The sequence below is a fragment of the Pteropus alecto genome, unplaced genomic scaffold (genome assembly GCF_000325575.1).
Source record: "Pteropus alecto unplaced genomic scaffold, ASM32557v1 scaffold50, whole genome shotgun sequence".
In the NCBI taxonomy this organism is placed as follows: Eukaryota; Metazoa; Chordata; class Mammalia; order Chiroptera; family Pteropodidae; genus Pteropus; species Pteropus alecto.
Window position 1 is genome coordinate 7,811,079 of NW_006431918.1, and position 20,747 is coordinate 7,831,825.

The following is a 20,747-nucleotide window of genomic DNA, read 5'->3' on the forward strand; positions in this document are numbered from 1 at the left end:
CCCATCAATACTACATTGTTTTTCTAGAAATTTAATAGTTTTAGCTCCTACATGAGGTCTGTCATTCATATTGAGTTAATTTTCTTGCATAGTGTGAAATAAAGGTCTAAGTTCAATTTTTCCATGTAGATATCCTAATACATGGCACCATTTGTTGAAAAGGTCACCCTTTTCCCCACTGAATTGTCATCACCTTTATTTAAAATCAGTTGACCATAAATGTAAGTGATTTATTTCTGTATTCCTAATTCTGTTCCGTTGATCTCTTTATCTGTCTTTATGCCATTACCATACTGTCTTTATTGCTATGAGTTTGTAACACATTTTGAAATTAGGTATTTTAAATCTTTTATGTTCATTTTGAAAATTGTTTTGACTATTTTAGATTATTTACATTCCCATATAAATTTTGGATCATCTTGTTAATGTCTATAAAAAAGCCTGTTGGGATTATGATAGGGATTACATTCACTTTATAGATTAATTTGGGGATAATTAGTGTTTAACAGTTTTGAGGTTTCTAACCCATGAATACTGATTGTTGCTCCATTTCCTTAGATCATTTTTAATTATTCGCAAAGTTTTTAGTATAGAAGCATTATACATAAAAATTATGCCTGTGTATTTTATTCTTTTAGAAATATTGAATGGACTTAGTAGATTTTATCCATTGTAGTGATATCTTATTGATGTAATTTGAGTTTCTCTGTTAACATATGATAGAGAATTTTTTCATTTGCTAATTTGTCATCAGTATATATTCTTTGGAAAGGTATCTCTTAAGGTCTTTGGCCCATTTTTTAACTGGGTTTTCTTATTATTAAGGTTTAAGTGTTCTTTTTATATTTTGGATAAGAGTCCTTTATCAAATGTCTTTTGCAAATATCTTCTCTCAGTCTAGGTTTTGTCTTCTAATTCTCTTGACATTGTCTGTCATAGAGCAGTACATTTAGTTTATCAATTACTTCTTTTGTGGATCATGCCTTTGGTTTTATTTTTAAAAAGGCACAGCTGTACCCAGGTCATCTAGGTTTTCTCCTGTGTTATCTTCTAGGATTTTTATAGTGTTCTATTTTCCATTTAGGTCTGTGATCCATTTTGAGTTAATTTTTGTGACAGCTGTAAGAGCTAATTCTAGACTTATTTTTCCACATGTGGATGTCTGCCATTTGTTGAAAACAGTATGGTTGTGCATTGTATTGTCTTTGCTCCTCCATTGTCGGAGCTTGGTTGACTATTTATGTGGGTTTATTTCTTGGCTCTCTATTCTTTCACCAGTACCTCACTGTCTTGATTTCTGTAACTTTATAGTAGTCTTGACATTGTGTAATGTTAGTCTTTTAACTTTGTTTTTTCTTCTTCAATATTGTATTCTCTATCGTCAGCCTTTTGCTTCTCCATATTAACTCTACCATCACTTTGTTGATATTTGCAAGATAACTTGCTGAGATTTTGAATTAGATTGCATTAAATTTATAGATCAAGGTGGGATGAACTGCCATCTGAACAATATTGACTTCCTGTCTATGAACATGGAATATTCCTCCATTTATTTAATTCTTTAATTTCATTTATCTGAGTTTTATAGTTTTCCTTATATAGATCTTATACATATTTTGTTAGATTTATACCTAAGTATCTTATTTTTGAGGTTGCTCATAAAAATGGTATTGTGTTTTTAATTTCAAATTCCATTTGTTCATTGTTGGTATATAGGATAGCATTTGACTTTTGTATACTAACCTTGTATTCTGCAGCCTTGCTATAATCACTAATTAGTTCCAGGAGGGGTTTTTTTGTTTTTTGTTTTTGGTCTATTGTTTTGGATTTTCTACATAGACAGTTATATCATCTGTGAACAGACATTCTTATGTCTTTTTTCTCAGTCTTTATGCTTTTTTATTTCCTTTTCTTATCCTATTGCTTTAGCTAGAACTTCTGTGATGTTGAAAAGTAGTGTAGTGATCTTAGTGGGAAGGTTTTGAGTTTTTCATCATTAAGTACGATGTTAGGTACAGGTTTTATGGTAGGTATTCTTTACCAAGTTTAGGAAGTTTGCTCTGTTCTTTAGAGTTTTTATCATGAATGTATGTTGGATGTTGTCAAATGCTTTTTCTGTATCTGTTGATATGATCATGTGAGTTTTCAGCTTGTTGATGTTTGATGGATTACATTAATTGATTTGGAATATCGAGTGAGCTTTACATGCCTGGGATAATTCTTACTTGGTTGTAGTGTATAATTCTTTTTATAATTGTATTCAATTTTATTTGTTGATTTTTAAAAATTACTTGGCATTCATTTGTGAAATTTATCTCTGCTGTGCTATGGTGCTCTTATGTTGCTATTTAGCTTTTTCAAAATTTTAATTTTTGTCTGGCTTTTTAGGAACCATCCCTTTTGTCTATGGCATAGAGGTCAATGAATGATTGTTTAGAAGTTTTAGTGAGACCTTTGGCCACATAGAGCTGGTAGATCGATATATCTGATCTATATATTAGCTATATATATTTAGCTATGGTTGTTTCATTCTCGGTATCTCTTTCTTCAGTTTCTGGTGTGTTCTCTGGTCTCCTTCTCACCCTAATTGCAAATATAATCTCAGCTATAGGCTTTTCCTCTTTTCAGCTTGGCATGCATTTATTGCCCTCTCTTCCAAATCAAGTCATCCAGCTGTTGTTAGTGGAGTTGCTGGTTTCCAGAAGCAGCCATAGCCTGTGGTGTTCAGATGGGGCATTCCCAGAAAAGATAGCTACAGACTCTATTTGTCCTTACTCAGTGTTTAGCCGATTTTTGTGAATAAAATTATTAGGATTTTGTTGTTTGCCTTTGGCCAGTTTTCAGAACCCTGAAGTGATTGTTATTCTTAATTTCTATACTTGTTTTTCTGGGAGATAGTTTGTTGACTTCTTTATTCGACCATAGCTGGAATGTCCACCACCAGATCTCTTCATGTCTGGTCCTGCTCATTTAAATCCCAGTTCAGATGTCACCTCCTCAGAGAAGTCTTTCCTGAAACTTGTTATCAAGATTACTTTTACCTTATTTCTTAAAATGTTTTCTCCTTATCTCTTATTCTCTTTCCATGTTTTTATTGTCTGTCTCCTCCTTATATTCTCTAAGGGCAGTCACCCTGTCTCTTGTTTATGGTTGTATCCCTGTCTTGAGGAGAAGTGCAAATTCAGCAAATATTTGTTTTATTGATATTTTCTCTGTAAGTACATTGTATTTTAGTTTTGGTTCCAATTATTATTTGTACTTACGTAACATTTTCTTAAACATAAATTCAATTTCTGCAAATAATCTTGAGAATAGTCAGATGATATTTCTTTGAAAATTTTTACCAGAAGAAAATACATATACATATAACATATTTTTACATTAAAAATTCTATATTTTTGTGAAGAAATGAATTTTCTTATGTTATTCTCAGATGACCTTATTCAGAATAGGTGATTCTTATTATTTCTTAACCAAGGAACGATTATTCGAATAACTTACTTGTTTTTATATCATCTGTGATCATAGATTTTATAATACCCTTTTGCTAATTTCTTATCTGTGCTTCTCTTGCTCTGTTTGGATTAGTTACCCTCCTATGGTTAGAAGGCATTATACTTCAGTCCTTAACCTATAGAAAATACTTAGCCTTTGTCTTTTAAGTAAATGTAAGAAATAAACAGTGGTGGAAAGAAAACTAACATTCACTAGTGAAATACTGGCGGTTGTGTCTGAAATTTTTGTTATATTTTTATTTAGAGGGTAAAATGTATTTTAAAGGAACAATTCAGAGATTAATTTTTTTTAATTAGTAGATTCGTCTTTCCTTTTATAAAAGTATCCAATACATTGAGGTTAAATGAGGCTACACACTGTGGATGTATTTGTGAAGTAGTTTGTAATGTTCGGCTACTGGACTTAATCCCAGGGGCCAGAGAATAAGTAATAAGGGTTTTTCTTTTTCACTGCAGAGACTACTAACCTTTTTTTTCTTATTATGTAAGTCTGACCTGCCTTGACCTCATTTGTAGAGTAGCTACTATAAATTTGGTCCTTGATTAATGTTTTATTAGTGTAAATAAATTGAAGACCTTTACAGACTGAGACTACAGTTTAAAGTTTATCTTACTTGATGGGTATCATTAGCAAATCAATTACTTAGGTCAGAGATAAGTTGTTTCGTAGAAAATGCTTCTTAACTTACCTTTTTAATTGTTTGATAAGATACTTTTTCTGGTAATATATGTTTTGATATTTCTTAGTTCAATTATTGATATTTTTATGCAAACAACATTCCCTTTTAAACAAATTTATTTATAGTAATAAAATAATCTGTAATCACTAACATAATCAAGTAATATTTCCTTGACAGTTTTTACTAAGACAAAAGAAAATACATATCTATGTAATAAAAAGATTTAAGTTAAAATTAAATTTCTACATTTGTGAGAAAGAAGATTGTTATTCCTGAATCATAATTTTGTTGCGTGATCTATTGAATTGTTATCATCATTTCTGTTTACTTTTTAAATGTGCAAGTAATAGATCTGAAAGAGTTTTGTTCCTTCCGAAAGGCATACATTTCTTTAAACAGCTTTAAATTCTTTAAAGAATATCGAAGCCTTGTTTTAGAATGTTCTATGATGCTGTGGCACCACATTAATAGGAAAGAGGAAAGTCAGTTATCACAATTTTCTCACCTTTCTTAAATAAAATCTGAAGGTTCAATGTTTTACTAAATTCAAGTGTGGTAGGTCACATTATTAAGTATTTTGGGCTTCAGTTGATTTATTTGTATACTTGATTTTGTTTTAATTGCTTTTTCCTTCACCTTCAAAATGTATTTAATTGAAAAATGAACTTAATTAAACTAATTCCAATAGAACTGTTGCTTACATTTTTAAATATTTTTGTCAACAAATCTTAAAAGTCTTTTCTCATATGGATAAAGGGTTTAGATTTCATATTTTGCCTTTGTTCTTGTTTCTGTTATTCTTAATGGTTTTGCTGATAGTTTTTCTAAAAACTTAAGTATCTCAATATGGATGTTAATTTTGCCAGCAGAAATAGGTCCAGTTGCTACGTAGCCATTCTTGCTGCCAGCCTGCCTATCATCTATCCCACAAATATTTTTAAGCTCCTGATGTTCAAGGCAGCTGCTGTGTGAACATTACTAAGTCTTATTACTTCACTTGTTTGACTTGTGTTAGAAGGAAAAATGTATTGGATAAATCATCCTGTATATTTTATATGTTTAGGTAGTCCTGTTTTTGTTCTTATACTCTGGAATTCTGAAAAAGCAGTGCAGATTCTCTGTAAAACATTTTTTGTAACTTAAAATGTCAAAGAAAACCCTATGGAATTTCCTGTCTTTCTTGTTATGTAGTTTTTAATTTTTCCTCATTTAGATTTTAAAGTAAAAAGTAGACACAATTCCATTGGCTGATCAAAGCTTTTAAATTTCTAATGATAAAAATCAGCAAAGTAGTAAACTGAAACAAAGTCTAAAGGTACAATATTTGTTAAAAATTTTAAGATACAAATTCTCATCTTTGAATTTTAAACTTTGTTAGTTACATAAACATTTTAAAATCATCTATAATTATAGTATTGGGTTTAGTTTACTAAAAATACATTTCGACAATGTCCATAGCTTCCTAGGATTTTACTCTTAAACCTGCTGTTACAATTCTTTTCTTTTTCCTATCCTTGAAAAGCACAGAAAGGGCAGACTATCCCACATACTGTTGGGCACATTGCTTTAATTATCCTCTGGGGATAGTTGGAATCTGCTTATTACAGCAATAATTCAGACTTGTATCCGAATATGTAAATGGCCCTCATAAAAGACATAATGCTTCTAGTACTAATACACTTGTCTGTCTTTTCAAAATTCAACTGCTTAGATTGCACTTTTGCTTTCTGAGCTTTCATTTAGTATCTCCAGCATTTTCCTTCACTCTATATCATAGATTCCTAATAAATGTCTGTGAGATAAGTGAATAGAAGGATGAATGGAAGGGAAAGTGAAGAGGGAGAAGAAAGGGAGGGAGGAAAAGAGGACAAAACATTTTTCTTTTCATTCTGACCTCCTTGGCTATTATCTGGGTTATATTTTGGTAAAAGATAAACGTATTTGTCGCACTTAAGTAAACCCTGTGGCTAGGATATAGTCTTACCTGAACCAACCCAAAACAAAATCTGAATTGGAGTAGTGTATATCTCTTGGAAACTCTGGAGAGTTTCTAAAAGAGCCACATGCTTTCTGGTTACATTTTTAAAATTATACGTGTAGTAAGATGTTTATAGAAAAATTTTAAATATTACAAACATTTGTTTGGATATGATCTTATTTGGGGGGTAAAATGAGAGGTCATTGCCTCAAAGATTTGTTGAGAGATTTTTATCTGTTTACTCTAAACCCTGCATTGAAGTGATAATGTTTGTGTAGATTGTTTAGAAAGAGGTATGTGCTGTTCTTTTCTTTAAAGATTAGGCCCTTTAAATTGATGTTTAGTATTTGGTGAAAGTTTAATAGCTTATCAAAGAGGACTAGAATTTTCCTCCCTTAATTAGGATAAACATATATAGATTTTTTTTTTTCTTGTGTTGGCTTTAAGATAGTCATATGGTTAAATTACTCTTAACTTTTAATTTTCTAGCTTGATCTGTTTTCTTTGGTTACTTTTTAGGCTTATTTTATTCTCATTGATGTAAAACAGTGGTGCTGCAGTTAAGTCGTGTTTTTCACCCCCTAAAAATGTTAAATTCCACGAGGTTTCAGAGCTTTAAGTTTTTAGCACTGCAGGATTTGCTTTTTAACCTTTCTCATCAAGGCCAGGTTTATAACTTTTGGAGAAAAGGTGGTGTGCATTTAGCATGCCTGTAGAATATGCTTATGGTTGCATAGAAGTTTGATATAGATTTACACATTTTTAAAAACTACAATAGTTTATAAATAAATGGAATCATTTACTATATTAAATGAAAATGAGTGTAGAAAAATGGGAGGCAAACTAAGGGTCAGAGAAAAAGGAAAGAAAGCTGAACTCTTAAGAGTTAAATGAACATAAAATGAAGACAGACTAAAATCACTTCAGTCAGAGAATACTTACCCACCCCAGCTATGTGCTGGTCCACGTTCTCGGCTTTGGGGATTTGGCAGTGAACGGAATAGACATTTTCATTTTCATACAGTTTATTTCAGTTGTTGTGGATAGACAGTGAAGAAATTTTTAAAAGTATATTATGTCAGAGAGTGATAAAGGCTATGAGAAAGTTAAAATGCAAGGAGGATAGGTACAATGTGGGCCAGAAGATGTGACAATTTCAATAAGGTGGTCAGCATGGGATCTAAAAGAATGAGTTCCTATGGAATGGTAAGCAAATGCTACTGGCAGTTATAGGAAACTAGAAGATGGTAGTTACATTATAACAGAGAAATCCTAAGCTGGATTCCAAGTGGGGTTTTTGCTTTTCTCCGTGAAACTATCTCAAGTCCCTCTTTATACACACATGGTTTAGAATAATTTCTTTCATAGTCCTAAGAATTTTTTTTCCTCTTGAACATGCCAGATAGCTAACTTGCTCTTCTTCCTTCTAGCCTAACTACTGCCACGAGTTATCGTTTTAAAATACTCAACTAGGGGTTACTGCACAAAATAAGTTTGGAAAAATATCAAGTTGTGACGTTTATGTTAAATTTGAAATTTACACCAAGTTACTGAGCTGTTACATTTTCAAGAAGAAATAACTTTATGGGGGTGTTTGCTATTTCCATTACAGTTGTAGTAAGGGGGCATGGATGCATTGTAGTCTCCCTGATAAAGGATTTTGGCTTCCAGAAGTAGCTTCCACTCTGACTAGTTCTGAACTGAGAAAGATCTAGATTGATTTTAAATCTGTATACAGCCTGCTAAAGAATTTTGAAAAGTTACTTTAAATATTCTTTTGTTGGTCACCAGTCTGTTCTTTCTAAGGCTTAAAGCTAGTGTATTCTGTGATGTTAGACTCTTTATATCTATAACATAAAGTAGTTACAGAGAGCTTTACCAGAAAAGAGTGGAGGGATACCAGTTTAAGGATTTTTTGTAATATTGAATATGCCATGTATGTTGGGGTGGGTGTTGTCACATGTGGGGCCTGCATTGGCTGTTTGTGTGTGGGTGGGTGTATCTGAATGTGAGTACAAATTACATCAATAATTGCACCAGTGTTTACATTAGGTCCTAGGGCAAGGAGTCAGTTACATGGAGAGTTAGGTAATAATTTTCACTATAAGAATAAATTTTCACTATAAGAATAAATGGAAATACAGTCTGAGAGGTGAGATTTTAGTAGTTGTCATATTAGTGAAGGAAGACTTTGGAAATAATTTTTTCCACTTAGATTTGGTTTGCGACTGTTATCTGTGGTTAATTCTAAAGAAATCACAATGTTAGAAGGATTGCCAATTCAGGAACATTGCTTCCATATTCTGAGTTGTTAGGGTGCAGAAAAGTGGTAACTTTCCTTTCCCTTCAATGGTGAAGATGTTTAGTAGAGGAAATCTGACAGTTGCTGCTAATGGGGGTCACAGAAAGCCCAGGAAACAGAGCAGCAATATTGGAACACTCTTGGTGAAAATGTGTATATGTGCTTACCCAAGGTCTAGGCTAGTATAATCAGATGTGGACAATGGGCTATAATGTAGTTACGGGGGATGGTTGTCATCGTTACTGTTATTTATTGAGCCTCTAGCGTGAATCTTTTCTATTTGGTCACTTGATAGGGCTGTTTGTTTCCTAAGGCTGACACAAGCATTTTTTTTTCTCCTTGTACTGTAGGTATAAATTATACATAGTTTTTCTTCTTAGTATTAAAATATGTGTATCATTTTGTGCTCTGCATTTAGAGATATAATCTATTATAAAGTAAACCTAATATTTTGAGACTGCTTATTACGATTAAAACTTTAATTTATCTCTAATTCTTTGTTACAAAGTATAGTTTGCACAAATATTAAATTACAGTTGGTAAATACTGTATAATTTGTATATTTAGAAAAATATGCATTATAGATGGAAAGAATTGGACCCTTTGAAAAGTGAGCAAAATTATTCATTTAGACATCTTATTATTTTGTTTTTAGATCTTCCATAAAGAAAGGAAAAGTCATATTTGTATGTTTCCCTTAAATGTATAGTCAGGGACTTCTGAAATACTAGATTTAAAAGCATTTTGTAAATTATTAAGAAAAAATATATATGCTTTCTTCTTTGGAAGTAATATTAAATACTTTCTATACACCCTAATCAAATTTTATAATATTCTTTTAAATAAGATTAGACAGCAATATTTTGTATTATGCAGTGAAAATGCTTCAAATTTATAATATAATTATGTCTGACCTAAAAGCTCTAGATTCTTGCTTTCAATTACTTAGATAAATTTAGATACTTATCTACTTAAAGCATTGCCACAAACTATTCATTTATCAAATAATGATTGAGTTTAGCTTACCTGAACAGTAGTACCTCGTAGGTGCTCTGGTTGATTGAAAAAGAAGAATAAGTAAAAGATATCTTTCCTCAGTCACTTGTGATCTTGATAGGGAAAATAGAGAAATATACATAATAGTTTAATAGGATTTTTATGATACTGTATAAACAAATATAGTATATGGTATATACACAATAAACATAGGGTAATGATTGACATAAAATAAAGCATTTGTAGGATAGAATTGCTGAATATTCTATAGATGGAAAGAAGATTGAATTGGATACTAAAGAAATTAAGATTTTAAATGTAAAGAAAGGAGAAATAGATGGAGGGTATGGTTTTGGCACTCATTTTCTGTCATTCATTTAGTACCAGTTTATTCATTATGTGCCAGGCACTCTGCAGTTCGAGGATGTAGCTGTGAATAAGACTGTCTACTATCTCGGAGGAGAGGACAAATAAGAAACAAGTTAATGAACAACTAAGATAATTCTGATAATAATACATGTTTAGAAGAAAATAGCAGGATAATGTTATGAGAACAAAGAGGGGAAAGCTTATAGGGAGGACAGATAAAGAGTTTAGAGATTTGTGAAGTGGCACTTGATTTGAATGAAGAGAAATTTGAAATAAATCACAGCTTTTTAAAGTGAAGAAATAGCAAGAACAAAGCCTTTGAGGAAAGAATGATGTTAGTATATTATTGAAACAAATGAAAGGACAGAGTGGCTAGAGCAAAAAAGGGAGAGAGTAAGGTTTGGAAATGTCAGAAGTATTCGGGTTTCAGATCCCACAGGGCCCTGTAAACTATGGTGAGAGATTTGGGTTTAATCTTGTTTGGTAAGAATATATTGCAGTTTTAAGCAGAGGAGTAAGATGATGTGACTTAGGGTTTGTTTTGTTTGTTTGTTTTGTGATTGTGGCATTTAACAGTTTATTTTTTAAATTTATTCACTGTGGTACATTATACATAACATAAAATTTACCACCTTAACAATTTCAAAGTGTAAAGTTCAGTGACATTAAGTACATTCACATTGTTTTGAAACCATTATCACCATCTGTCTCCAGAACTCATTTCATCTTGTCAAACTGAAACTCTATACTCATTAAATAGTTCCCCATTCCTTCCTCCCCTCCTTCCCAGCGCTGGCAGTCACCATTGTACTTTCTGTCTCTGTGAATGTGACTGCTCCAGGTACTTCTTGTTAATGGAATCATACAGTGTTTGTCCTTTGTGTTTGGCTTTTTTCACTTAGTGTAATGTCTTCAAATTTCATCCATGTTGTAGCACATGTCAAAATTTCCTTTCTTTTAAAGGCTGAATAAGATTTCATTGTATGCATATATCACATTTTATTTATCCATTGCACCTTTTCTTGTGCTTATTTATTAGTCATTTATATATCTTCATTGGAGAAATATCTATTTAGTATTTTCTCAGTTTTAAATCAGGTTGTTTATTTTTATGTTGTTGAGTTGTAGGAGATTTTTGTATATTCTGGATATTAACTCCTTATCAGCTATATGATTTGCAAATATTTTCTCCCATTTTATGAAATATCTTTTTACTTTGTTGATTATATCCTTTGATGCACAGAATTTTCAAATTTTGGTGTAGTCCAGTTTATCTGGTTCTTTTTTAAAAAATGTTGCTTGTGCTCTTGTCATATCTAAGAAATCATTGTCAAATCAAAGGTTATGAAGCTACGTTTTGATCTTTAATCCATTTGAGTTAATTTTTGTGCATGGCGTAAGGTAAGGGTCCAACTTTATTCTTTTGCATGTGGATGTCCAGTTTTCCCTACCCCATGACATATGTTTTTTAAAAGAATGAATTTTGGTAGGGTCAGTGTATTGAGGAAGAATAGATGCAAATGAATCAGTGCAGAATCTACTCCTGAAATGTTCCAGGCAGGAGCTGAACATGGCTTGACTGATGTGATCGCTATGATGATGGAGATATATAGATAGATATGTGATATAATTAACAGTTAAAGCAGCAGAACTTGGCTTCATGAATTAGATGTGGAGGTGAGGGAAAGATAAATCAAAGGTTTAATCTTAGGGTTAATTTAAGTGGATTTAGTTGCTGTTTATAGAAGTGGGAGAAATGAGGTAGGGATAGGCGAAGAGGTTTTGTTGAAAGTTCTAGATAGTTAAAATCAAGAGTTCAGTTGTGAAATGTTAAATTTGAAATGCCCATTGAGTATCCAAGTGAAAATTTTAGTCGACAGTTACCTGTGTGAGTCGAACATACAGAGAACCAGGAGTAAGGTTAGAGATATAGGAGTCAGCAGCAACAGGTGAGAATTAAAGGTCATAGGATGGGTTATATAATTTAGAGGAAAGGGCACAGAAATGAGCTTTGGAATGCCTCAACATTTAGTGGTAATGCAGACAAGGAGACAGTAGAAAAGGAGGCAGTGTAGAAGCAGCTATTGAGTAGGAGGAAAACCAGGAATGTGCTGTTTTAAGAACTGTAAGGTACTTACCACAGTCTACTATTTTCATGTAATCCTGATTTCTTATATTATACTGTAAACTGCCTGTGGATAGCATTATGCGTCTTTGTATTCCTCACATATAGTAGTCTAGAATGCTTGGCGTATGCTAATATTGCGTTTATTTCCCTTAAAAGCATTGCTGGAGCCCCAGCAATCATCAGGCACTGTTCTTTGGTCTGGGGATATAAGGATAAATTACATAAGGTTGGTGCCATCTGGAATGGAAGAAAGATTTGTAAATACATAATTGAGATGGTGTCATACAGAAAGATACAATGTAGTAAGTACCATAAAAAAAGGCATATGCACTTTGGTGTAGAGGATTAGTTTTATAGAGAGACACAGATGAAGGATCAGAAAAGGTTTTAAGTAGCTGACTTTTCAGTTTTACTGTGAAGGATGAATAAGATAGGCAGGATGGAATTAGAAGTGAGGTCATTCCTGGCTGAGAGAGTAGTAGGAACAGATGCAAAGAGGTACAAAAGTACAGTGCATATTGTTTGAGAAAGCAGTCTTAGAGTATAAAGGAGTAGCAAAAAGGAGCCTGGTTTCTAAGCCATGCAAAGTTGTTGACTCTCTTCTGTAGATCATGGGAAGATAAATATTTTTTAATGTGTACAGTGATAAGATTTTTGTTTTAGGAAAATGACCCTGTAAAGTATTCACTAGAATAATAAGACTAATGGAAAGAAGTTTGATTGGAGGCTGTTGTAGGAATTGAAGTTGAGTGCTTGAGGGGCACTGGAAAATATAGAGACAAACAGCTTTTAGAGTTATTGTGGAGGTAGAATGGACAGTACTTATAGTCTATCAGATGTCAAAGAAGTGTCAGGTATAACTGATATTTCTAGCTTCAGTAACTGGGTAAATAGCAATGATATTAGTAGAGAAGGAAAGAATGAATGATCTTTGAATAAGAGAATAGTTTAATAAATTATAGTACGTTCCATCCACAGAAATCCTCTGATGATAATGGTGCACCATAAAAATAAACAAGTTTGTATAGTATGGCTCTTCAGCATTAAAAAATATTTTATAAGCACATACATACACACACATAATTATGTATATAATGTACAAGATATCATGTTTCTATAAGTTTAGAAAAATATAAGGACAGGAACAAACTGTTAATGGTGGTAGCTTATTCTGAAAAATGGACAGAAAGTTAAGAGCTTTCAATTATTGCTTCATTATAAAAGCGTTGCATTTTTTTAAACAATGTATATTACTTTTATACTAAAGCACTAAAAAAAAAGAATAAAACATCAAGACAGAATATTACCTGTCAATTGATTGTTCTATGTAGTAGATGTCCATCTTGAAAAACAAATAGCAAGAAAGGGTATTTTGATTCTCTTCAAAATAACACTTTTTTTTCTCTTCCTAACTTTGTTAATAATGTTGTCTGCAGTGAGGATTCTTGTTATTTTTGCCCTTTACTTAAGGCTCTTCTTTACACTCTAGTTCTCTATTGGTGCTTTTTTCATCTTGAGGAACTCAGTGATCTTTGCTTCTGCTGAACTGATAGCATGTGTATTCTTATGTTGTAGTAGTATTTGTATTACTTATCTGTTGCTGCATAATATATTAATGTTGCGGCTTAAAATAACACACGTTTTGTGTGTCAGGTGTTTGGGCACAGCGCAGATGGATCATCTACTTAGTTTTGCAAGTCTGCAGTAAAGACCTTAGCCAAGCTGTGTTCCTCTCTGGAGCTTGAGGTCCTCCTCCAATCTCACGTGGTTGCTGGTGGGATTCATTTCTTTTCACTTGTAGGATTGAGGTCCCCATTCTCTTGCTGGCTGTCACCAGAATTTGATCTCAGCTCGTAGAGTCTGCCCTTTGCTCCTTGTCACATGAGTCTCTCACAATGTGGTAGCTTACTTTTACAAGGCTGGCAGAAAAATCTAGTCTGCTAAGGCAGAGCATATAATGAAACATATCACAGGTGTGAGTATCCTATCACTTTTGCTGTATAAAGCAACCTAATTAAGAATGACATCTCTACTGTATTCTGTTTCCTAGAAGCAAGTCCCAAATTCTGCTCAGGTTAAATGTAGTAGGATGGGCTCATACAAGACCTTGATTTATTGGAGGTCACCATAGAGTGTGTGTCCACCACAGCATTCATATTAGAGTTTAAAGCTGGAAAGGACCTAATAGTATTCTCTTTCTCTCCAACTAGAGTGTAAGGAATGCTCATCTCTAGTGCTTAGTCTCATCTTATGTTGAATAGGTATTTGATAGGCAGATCGATACTCAAAAGGCAGAGGGAATTGTGGAGGAACATGTTAAAAGATCAGAATAAGTACTCAGAAGACTTATTCAGTTATAAAGTGGATAGAATGAATAAGGCTTGATTTTTAGGACATTGGCTGTGAAATAGAGAGCATAAATTAAATCTGGAAATATTATAGAGGAAATCTTGACAATATTTGCTGATTGATTAGGAGCCTGGAGGAAGGTGGTAGAGAAGAGAGAGGACACTAGAATAACTTCGAGGTTGCTTATTTGGGGACTGGGAAAATGGTGTGCCATTGACTAATCAGTTCAATTAACGTTTGAGTGCTGTGAGGCAATATATTGATGTTAAATTCACAATGTGGTTTTTGGTCTCTGGAGAGGAACTAAGAAACACAAACCAGTATTTCATATCTGTACTCATGAAAGCCCTTGCCTTCTCTATCTGTAGAGTCATAGGAAGTTATTCATTAGCAGTTTTAAAGTCGCACTAGGGATTGTTTTTATCTGTAATGCCTGAATGTGTACTGTTTAATGACATTTGAAAAATATAAGATATTGCATTAACTTCTAAAATAGATAGGACACAGTGAAGAAAGGTGGGAGCCATCTTAGAATCTCTGCACAGTGTTGTTTTTTTCTTTAAAAAAATTTTTTTAAAACAAATTTGTTTTTTATTTTTTTAATAAAATGTATTGGGGTGATATTGGTTAATAAAATATAGTTGTCAACTGTATAATTCATTAATACATCATAAGTATACTGCACTGTGTGTTCACAACCCAAAATTAAATTTCTTTCTGTCACCATGTATTTGCCCCCTTTTACCCTTATCTACCTTCCCCCGTCCTCCCTTTTTTATGGTAACTACTAAGCTGCTGTTCATGTCCATGAGTCTCTGTTAATCATATGATTTCACTCATATGTGGAATATAAAATTTAAAGCAACAAACAAGACAAAGAGAGACTCTTTTTTTAGTTTAGTTCTGTGTTAGAGAACATATTCAGTATTATTTCCTTCGAAATTCATTACAGATTTCTTTGCTGCCCCACATTTTGCCTGTTTTTTTTTTTTAAATATGTTCCATGTTTACTCAAAAAGAATGTTTAGTTTTCACTTAATAGGTGCAGTATATGTGTCAATTAGATCAAATTTGTAATCATACTGTTCAAAAATATTCTATAGCGCCATATCTTCTACACCTAGTTTAGAGCCATATTCTTAGAAACATTCAAATATAGAATCTCAAAATTCTGAATTTCTCTCTGTTCCATTCATCATATCATTTGAAGTTCTTATCTTTTTATGTCTAATTTTGCTTCTTAAAGCCAGTTTTTTCTTATAATAATAATGGTACAGTAGTCTTCTTTATCTATGATTTTGCTTTCCATGATTTTAGTTAGGTCAATTGTGGTCCAAAAATATTAAGTGAAAATTCCAGAAATAAGCAATAAATTTTAAATTGCACATCATTCTGAGTAGCATGATGAAATCTCACACTGCCCTGCTTCATCTTGCCCTTTGTGAATCACTCCTTTGTCCAAGGTAATGTAAACCAAAGGTCGTGGTCACCAATTCATGCCAACAGAAGTCTCTATGGAGTGTGGTGAGGGTGGGGAGACTTTATTCAGTGTAAACAGCTCAGTTGTGGAACAGCTTGGCTGTGGAACAGCTCAGTGTGATTCAGCACAGCTGTGGAACAGAATGGCAGTGACACAGCTCAACAGTGATGTAGCTCAATTATGATATAGCATGGATGTGGGAGCATGTCTATAGAACAGCAAGGCTCAGGTGGCCCCTTTGTCACAGCTCTAGTGTCACAGCTTAGCTCCAGTGAGACAGCTCTGCTCCATACCAGTGTTACAGAATTCTGACTTTGATGGAAACCGAAAGTGCACTCCACCAAGGCAGAGGTGTGGCTCCTTGTAGTCTCTGATGGGTCCATTTCTATGCAACTGAGGACTCAAAATTCTCACGATATGATTGATCCAAAAAGCACTGCCCTGATTGGTCAGAATGGAGCCATTCTGATTGTTCAGTAAAGATGCAAATGAGGATATAACTGCGTAGCTCTGATTGGACAGGGAACGTCTCAGTTCTATTGGTCACATTTTGATCTTAGCATTTCTCTTATAAGGGTTGATTCATTTGGCAGGAGCCAAATGGTTGATTCGTAGTGCAACATTGCCAGTTCACTGCATCTTTTCTCTGAAGCTCAGAGAGCATGAGAGGCCCCTGTTTAGCAATGACTACTATATTCTCTCTATAAATTTGAGTCCAGTTAGCCACCAGGTGTCCTTCTTAACAGGCACATTCATTCACAGTTTTGACAGTGTCTATACTCTATATGCTACCTGCCTGTTAGTCACTTAGTAGCTGTCACAGTTATGAGATCAACTCTTGTTGTATCTCAATGGTGTGTTCAAGTATCCCTGTTTTACTTAATGGTCCCAAAGCTCAAGAGTAGTGATGATGGAAATTCAGGTACACCAGAGAGAAGTCATAAAGCATACATACGTATATATAGTATATGTAGGGCTTGGTAATATCTGTGGTTTCAAACATCCTCTGGGAGTCTCGGACAGTATCCTTTGTGGATAAGGGGGTCTGCTGTGCATTAGTTTTCTTGTTTTTCTTTACTATTTTTTTTTATTGTTTATCTTTTCTGAAAAATACTTTCAAACTTTGTATGACTTTATATTAAATTTGTGATACTTAGAAGTAGCACATACTTTAAAAAAATCTACGTGACAGTAATTTTATTATTAAATCTGTTTGCTTTTTATATATTCCTGATATATTTAGGTTAAAATTTATTTCCTTTGTAAATCAAAATTAACAAAGAGGTCCTAAAAAAGAGAGTCTTTATTCAGGTGAAACACTTTACAGACTGGGGGAATACAGCCTCTGGTGGAAACTGAAAGTATGGTCCACCAAGACAAAGAGAAAGTTTACCCAAATCCCCAAGTAGCCCAGTTTAATGCAAATGAGGCTCTCAAATTTATATAATTCTTACTGGTTCAAATCATACAATTCTAATCGGTCAGTATTGTATGCTCTGATTGATCATCAGTTCTAATTGATTGGTATAAATGCAAATAAGGATATAATTGTGTAGTTCTCATTGGATGGGACAGGTCTCAGTCTATAGGTCAAAATACAAAGCCAGGGCTTCCCTATAGTGGCTGACTTAGATGGTGTAAACAAGCAGAGCAGAGTGCAGGAAGCCAAGCATTCAAGCTGAGGTCCTTCCAAGTGTACAGAGTACATGAGGCGCCCCTGTCAGCAAATGGCTGTTAGACTCTTATTATTTATAAAATTTGGGCCCTCAGTTGGCCATGGGGTATCTGTCTCAGCAGATAAATTCCTTCTTGGGGTTCACATCAAATAAACCTTCTTGAGGGCTGCACTTTACTTGTGTCAATGTTTTACACGTTCCTTTTGTTTTGTTTTCTTCTTTTGAGCTAAATATTTTTGTTACTCAATTTTTATTAGCTTTTTGTTTATACATTATTTTAGATACCTTTAGTAGATCCCTAGAGATTGCAATGTGTATTTTAGATTGTTAACATCTTATATAAATTGGTTCTTTCACCAATTCATGGACAATAAACATTACAACAATAATTCTTTTTGTTTCTCTTGGTTCCAGTGCTATTGTTATGTATTTTAAGATTATGATATTTTTGAATTTTTGAAGTTATAATTGTAAACATTCAGTATTCTTTTACATTTTTTTATACTTACCTTTTCCATTGCTTTGTTTACTTTGTTTCCTTGCATCAACCTAATATTATTTCCTTTCTACTGAAGAACCCCATTTAGTGTGGGTTGTCTAGTGACAAATTCTGTTATGTTTGTCATTAAATGTCCATATTTTGCTTTTGCCTGAAAGGAAAAACTTTTCTTCTTAGGTTCTTTGGTTGGGGGCCTCTGAATCAAACTGATAAAAGACAGATTGGAATGAGAAAAGACAGATTTTTTTTATTCATATATGTTGGAGGGACTTCCAGAAAAATGTGACTCAAGGCAGGGGATAGGATTTGAGGTATATACCATCTTAATAGGGGAGGGGAAAGGAGAAGGGCACTTATGGGAAAACAAATTACTTTTAGGAAAGATAAATGGATCTGTAGAAGAATAGATGGGAGATACGGATAGTTTAATGACAGTGTTCCTTTTGACAATTTCTTATTCAGGTGTTGACTTCTAGTCTCCAGGTAATTGGAGTCAATCTTCCCTAGTTATGAAACTTTAGTGGAGAGGGTTTATGACAGTTGAATTTTTGTGGGAGACTCTGCTTTTGGGGGCAGAAAGGGGAGTTGAGAAAAATACTTCACAATGGTATATTCTGGATACCTTCACTTTTATTTTTGAGAGACATTTTTTGGATATAGACCTCTTAGCTGTTATTTTTGTTAGCACTTTGAAGAGGGCATTGCATTCTTATCTGGCTTCCATCAGTCTTATTCTTATTCTTTTGAAGGGAGGAAGGTGTCCTTACCTCTTGCACCCTCTCCTTCCCCATGGCTGCTATTAGGACTTTTTTCCTTTGACAATTTTACTATCATATGACTGGGCATAGTTTTCTTTTATTGTGCTTGGAGTTTGTAGCATTTCAACATATGGCTCAGTGTGCCCCACCTTTTACAAAAAATGTTGGCCATTATGTCTTCAAGTATAGCTCTTTTCTAATTATCTCTAAATACACTATGCTATTTCTTTACTTCACATATGCTCATATTAGACCTTTTTTTAAAATCATAACCTATATGTTATTTATTTTGTCAAATATTCATCATTATTCTTATCATGCTTCTGTTCAGTTATCATTAACCTGTCTTTCAGTTAAGTAATTCTTCTTTAGCTGAGTTTCATAAGCTGGTAAATCTGTTCCTAATTTCATGTTTGTTTTATTCAGTAGTTCTACAATTTCCAATCTCTACTGAAATTCTTTTTTATAGATTCTGTTGTTCTTAACCATAACTACTACATTTATTTCATTGTTCAGATATGAAACTTTACTATCTTGATTTTTTGTGAGTTGGTTTCTATTTGGTTTTCATTCACTTGGTATTGTCTTTTTTTATGCCTGTTAATTTGTGATTTGATGTTGAAAAGTGTTTTATTAAATTGTGGGGGTAGATGTGAGTCTCCAGATGATGATGTCTTCCTCTTGAGAGGATTTCCTTTTGATTTCTGATTAGTAGTTAGACTAGGTGCTGCTTATGTTAATTTGGGACTGAGCTGATTGATTCAAAGCTGGAGTTTTTAAAATCTTTGTGAGAATTTGCCCTGTTTTCAATTTGCCTACTCCTAGCATGTAGCCCTTAAGAGGTCTTCTGAAAGTGTTGGGTTTTGCTGTGGAACTTCCTGCATTGGTATTTCTGGTTTTTTTTTCCTCCCCACCCTGTGAGATTCTTAAAAAATTTTTTAGCTTTTTTGTTTAGTTAATATGAATATAAATCATCATAATGTTGTTTGAGGGTCTGTTTTAGTGTACTTGAGGCCTGGTCTATTTCATAATTCCTAAGATATACCTGGGTTTCTTCAGTAAGCCTGGGTAATCTACTAGTACCCCTCCACCTTGGCAGGTTATAAAATTCAGTTTTTGTCTTTCTAGCTCTGTAAGACTGATCACAACTCTGTTCACGTTCTCTGTTCTCACATGTGAATAGCAAAAGCTTCAGTGGGAAAAGTTGTGCTTCTTGTCTTCTGTGTGCTTTCCTCTGTAGGGTCTTGGCTCCTTAAATCTTGGCTGCCTTGGAAGCTCTCCAATATCTTCAAAAAGATTAAAACGTAAATTTACTCAAACATTTTTAGTTGCTTTTGTTGAGTAGCTAGTTCGATAAAAGCTAATCTGCTATTGCCAGAGGGATAGCTTTTTGCTGTTACATTCTTCAGTTATCTAGTGTGAAGTAACGTGCTACATTGAGTACCGTGTCAGAAAAGTAAATTCTTTCCTTCCCAAATAACAAAATATGCCACCTTTGAGCAGTGAATAATCATATGTTGTTTGTGTATACACATATTTATTTGACAATACCATCTCTTTATAGGTTGCTTAGCCAAACAATGAAGGATCATCTAGTAAGAGTAGCAAATGAAGCCGAATTTATCCTGAGCAGGCAGCGAGCAGAAGATATTCACCGACACGCGGAATTTGAGGTAGGTTAATAAACGCGTGGTTGGTGTGAGGAAATGACCAATTTTAATGATAATCATGGGAAACTGCATGGAAGTATGGTGTAAGCAGATATATATCTACAAAAAGTTAAAACTTAATTTGTGAGATGATTATGGGGGATTCTGGGAAGCTAGTGCAAGTCTCTGCAGCCCTCTGGTCTCAACTCCGTTTCACCTACAAGTAACTTACAGCAGCTTCTGTGTCTGGGCGACCTAATCTTAACCATGTGAGCTGGATCTTGGCTCTTACAGTTTTCCGATAAATTAGGGAAGGACTTTTGCCCTCTTTGGGCGAGACAGTGCTAGTTGACCAGAAATGAAAACTC

At 33.6% G+C, this 20,747-nt stretch overlaps 1 protein-coding gene across 1 annotated transcript in view; it reads left to right on the forward strand.

Annotated features, from left to right (window-relative positions):
* Positions 1 to 20,747, forward strand: part of LRBA (LPS responsive beige-like anchor protein) — a 558,252-nt gene that overhangs the window by 182,314 nt on the left and 355,191 nt on the right. Inside the window, exon 38 of the mRNA XM_006906268.3 lies at positions 20,295 to 20,403. Within this exon, the coding sequence (XP_006906330.1) occupies positions 20,295 to 20,403 (109 nt within the window). The remainder of the gene's footprint in view (positions 1 to 20,294; positions 20,404 to 20,747) is intronic.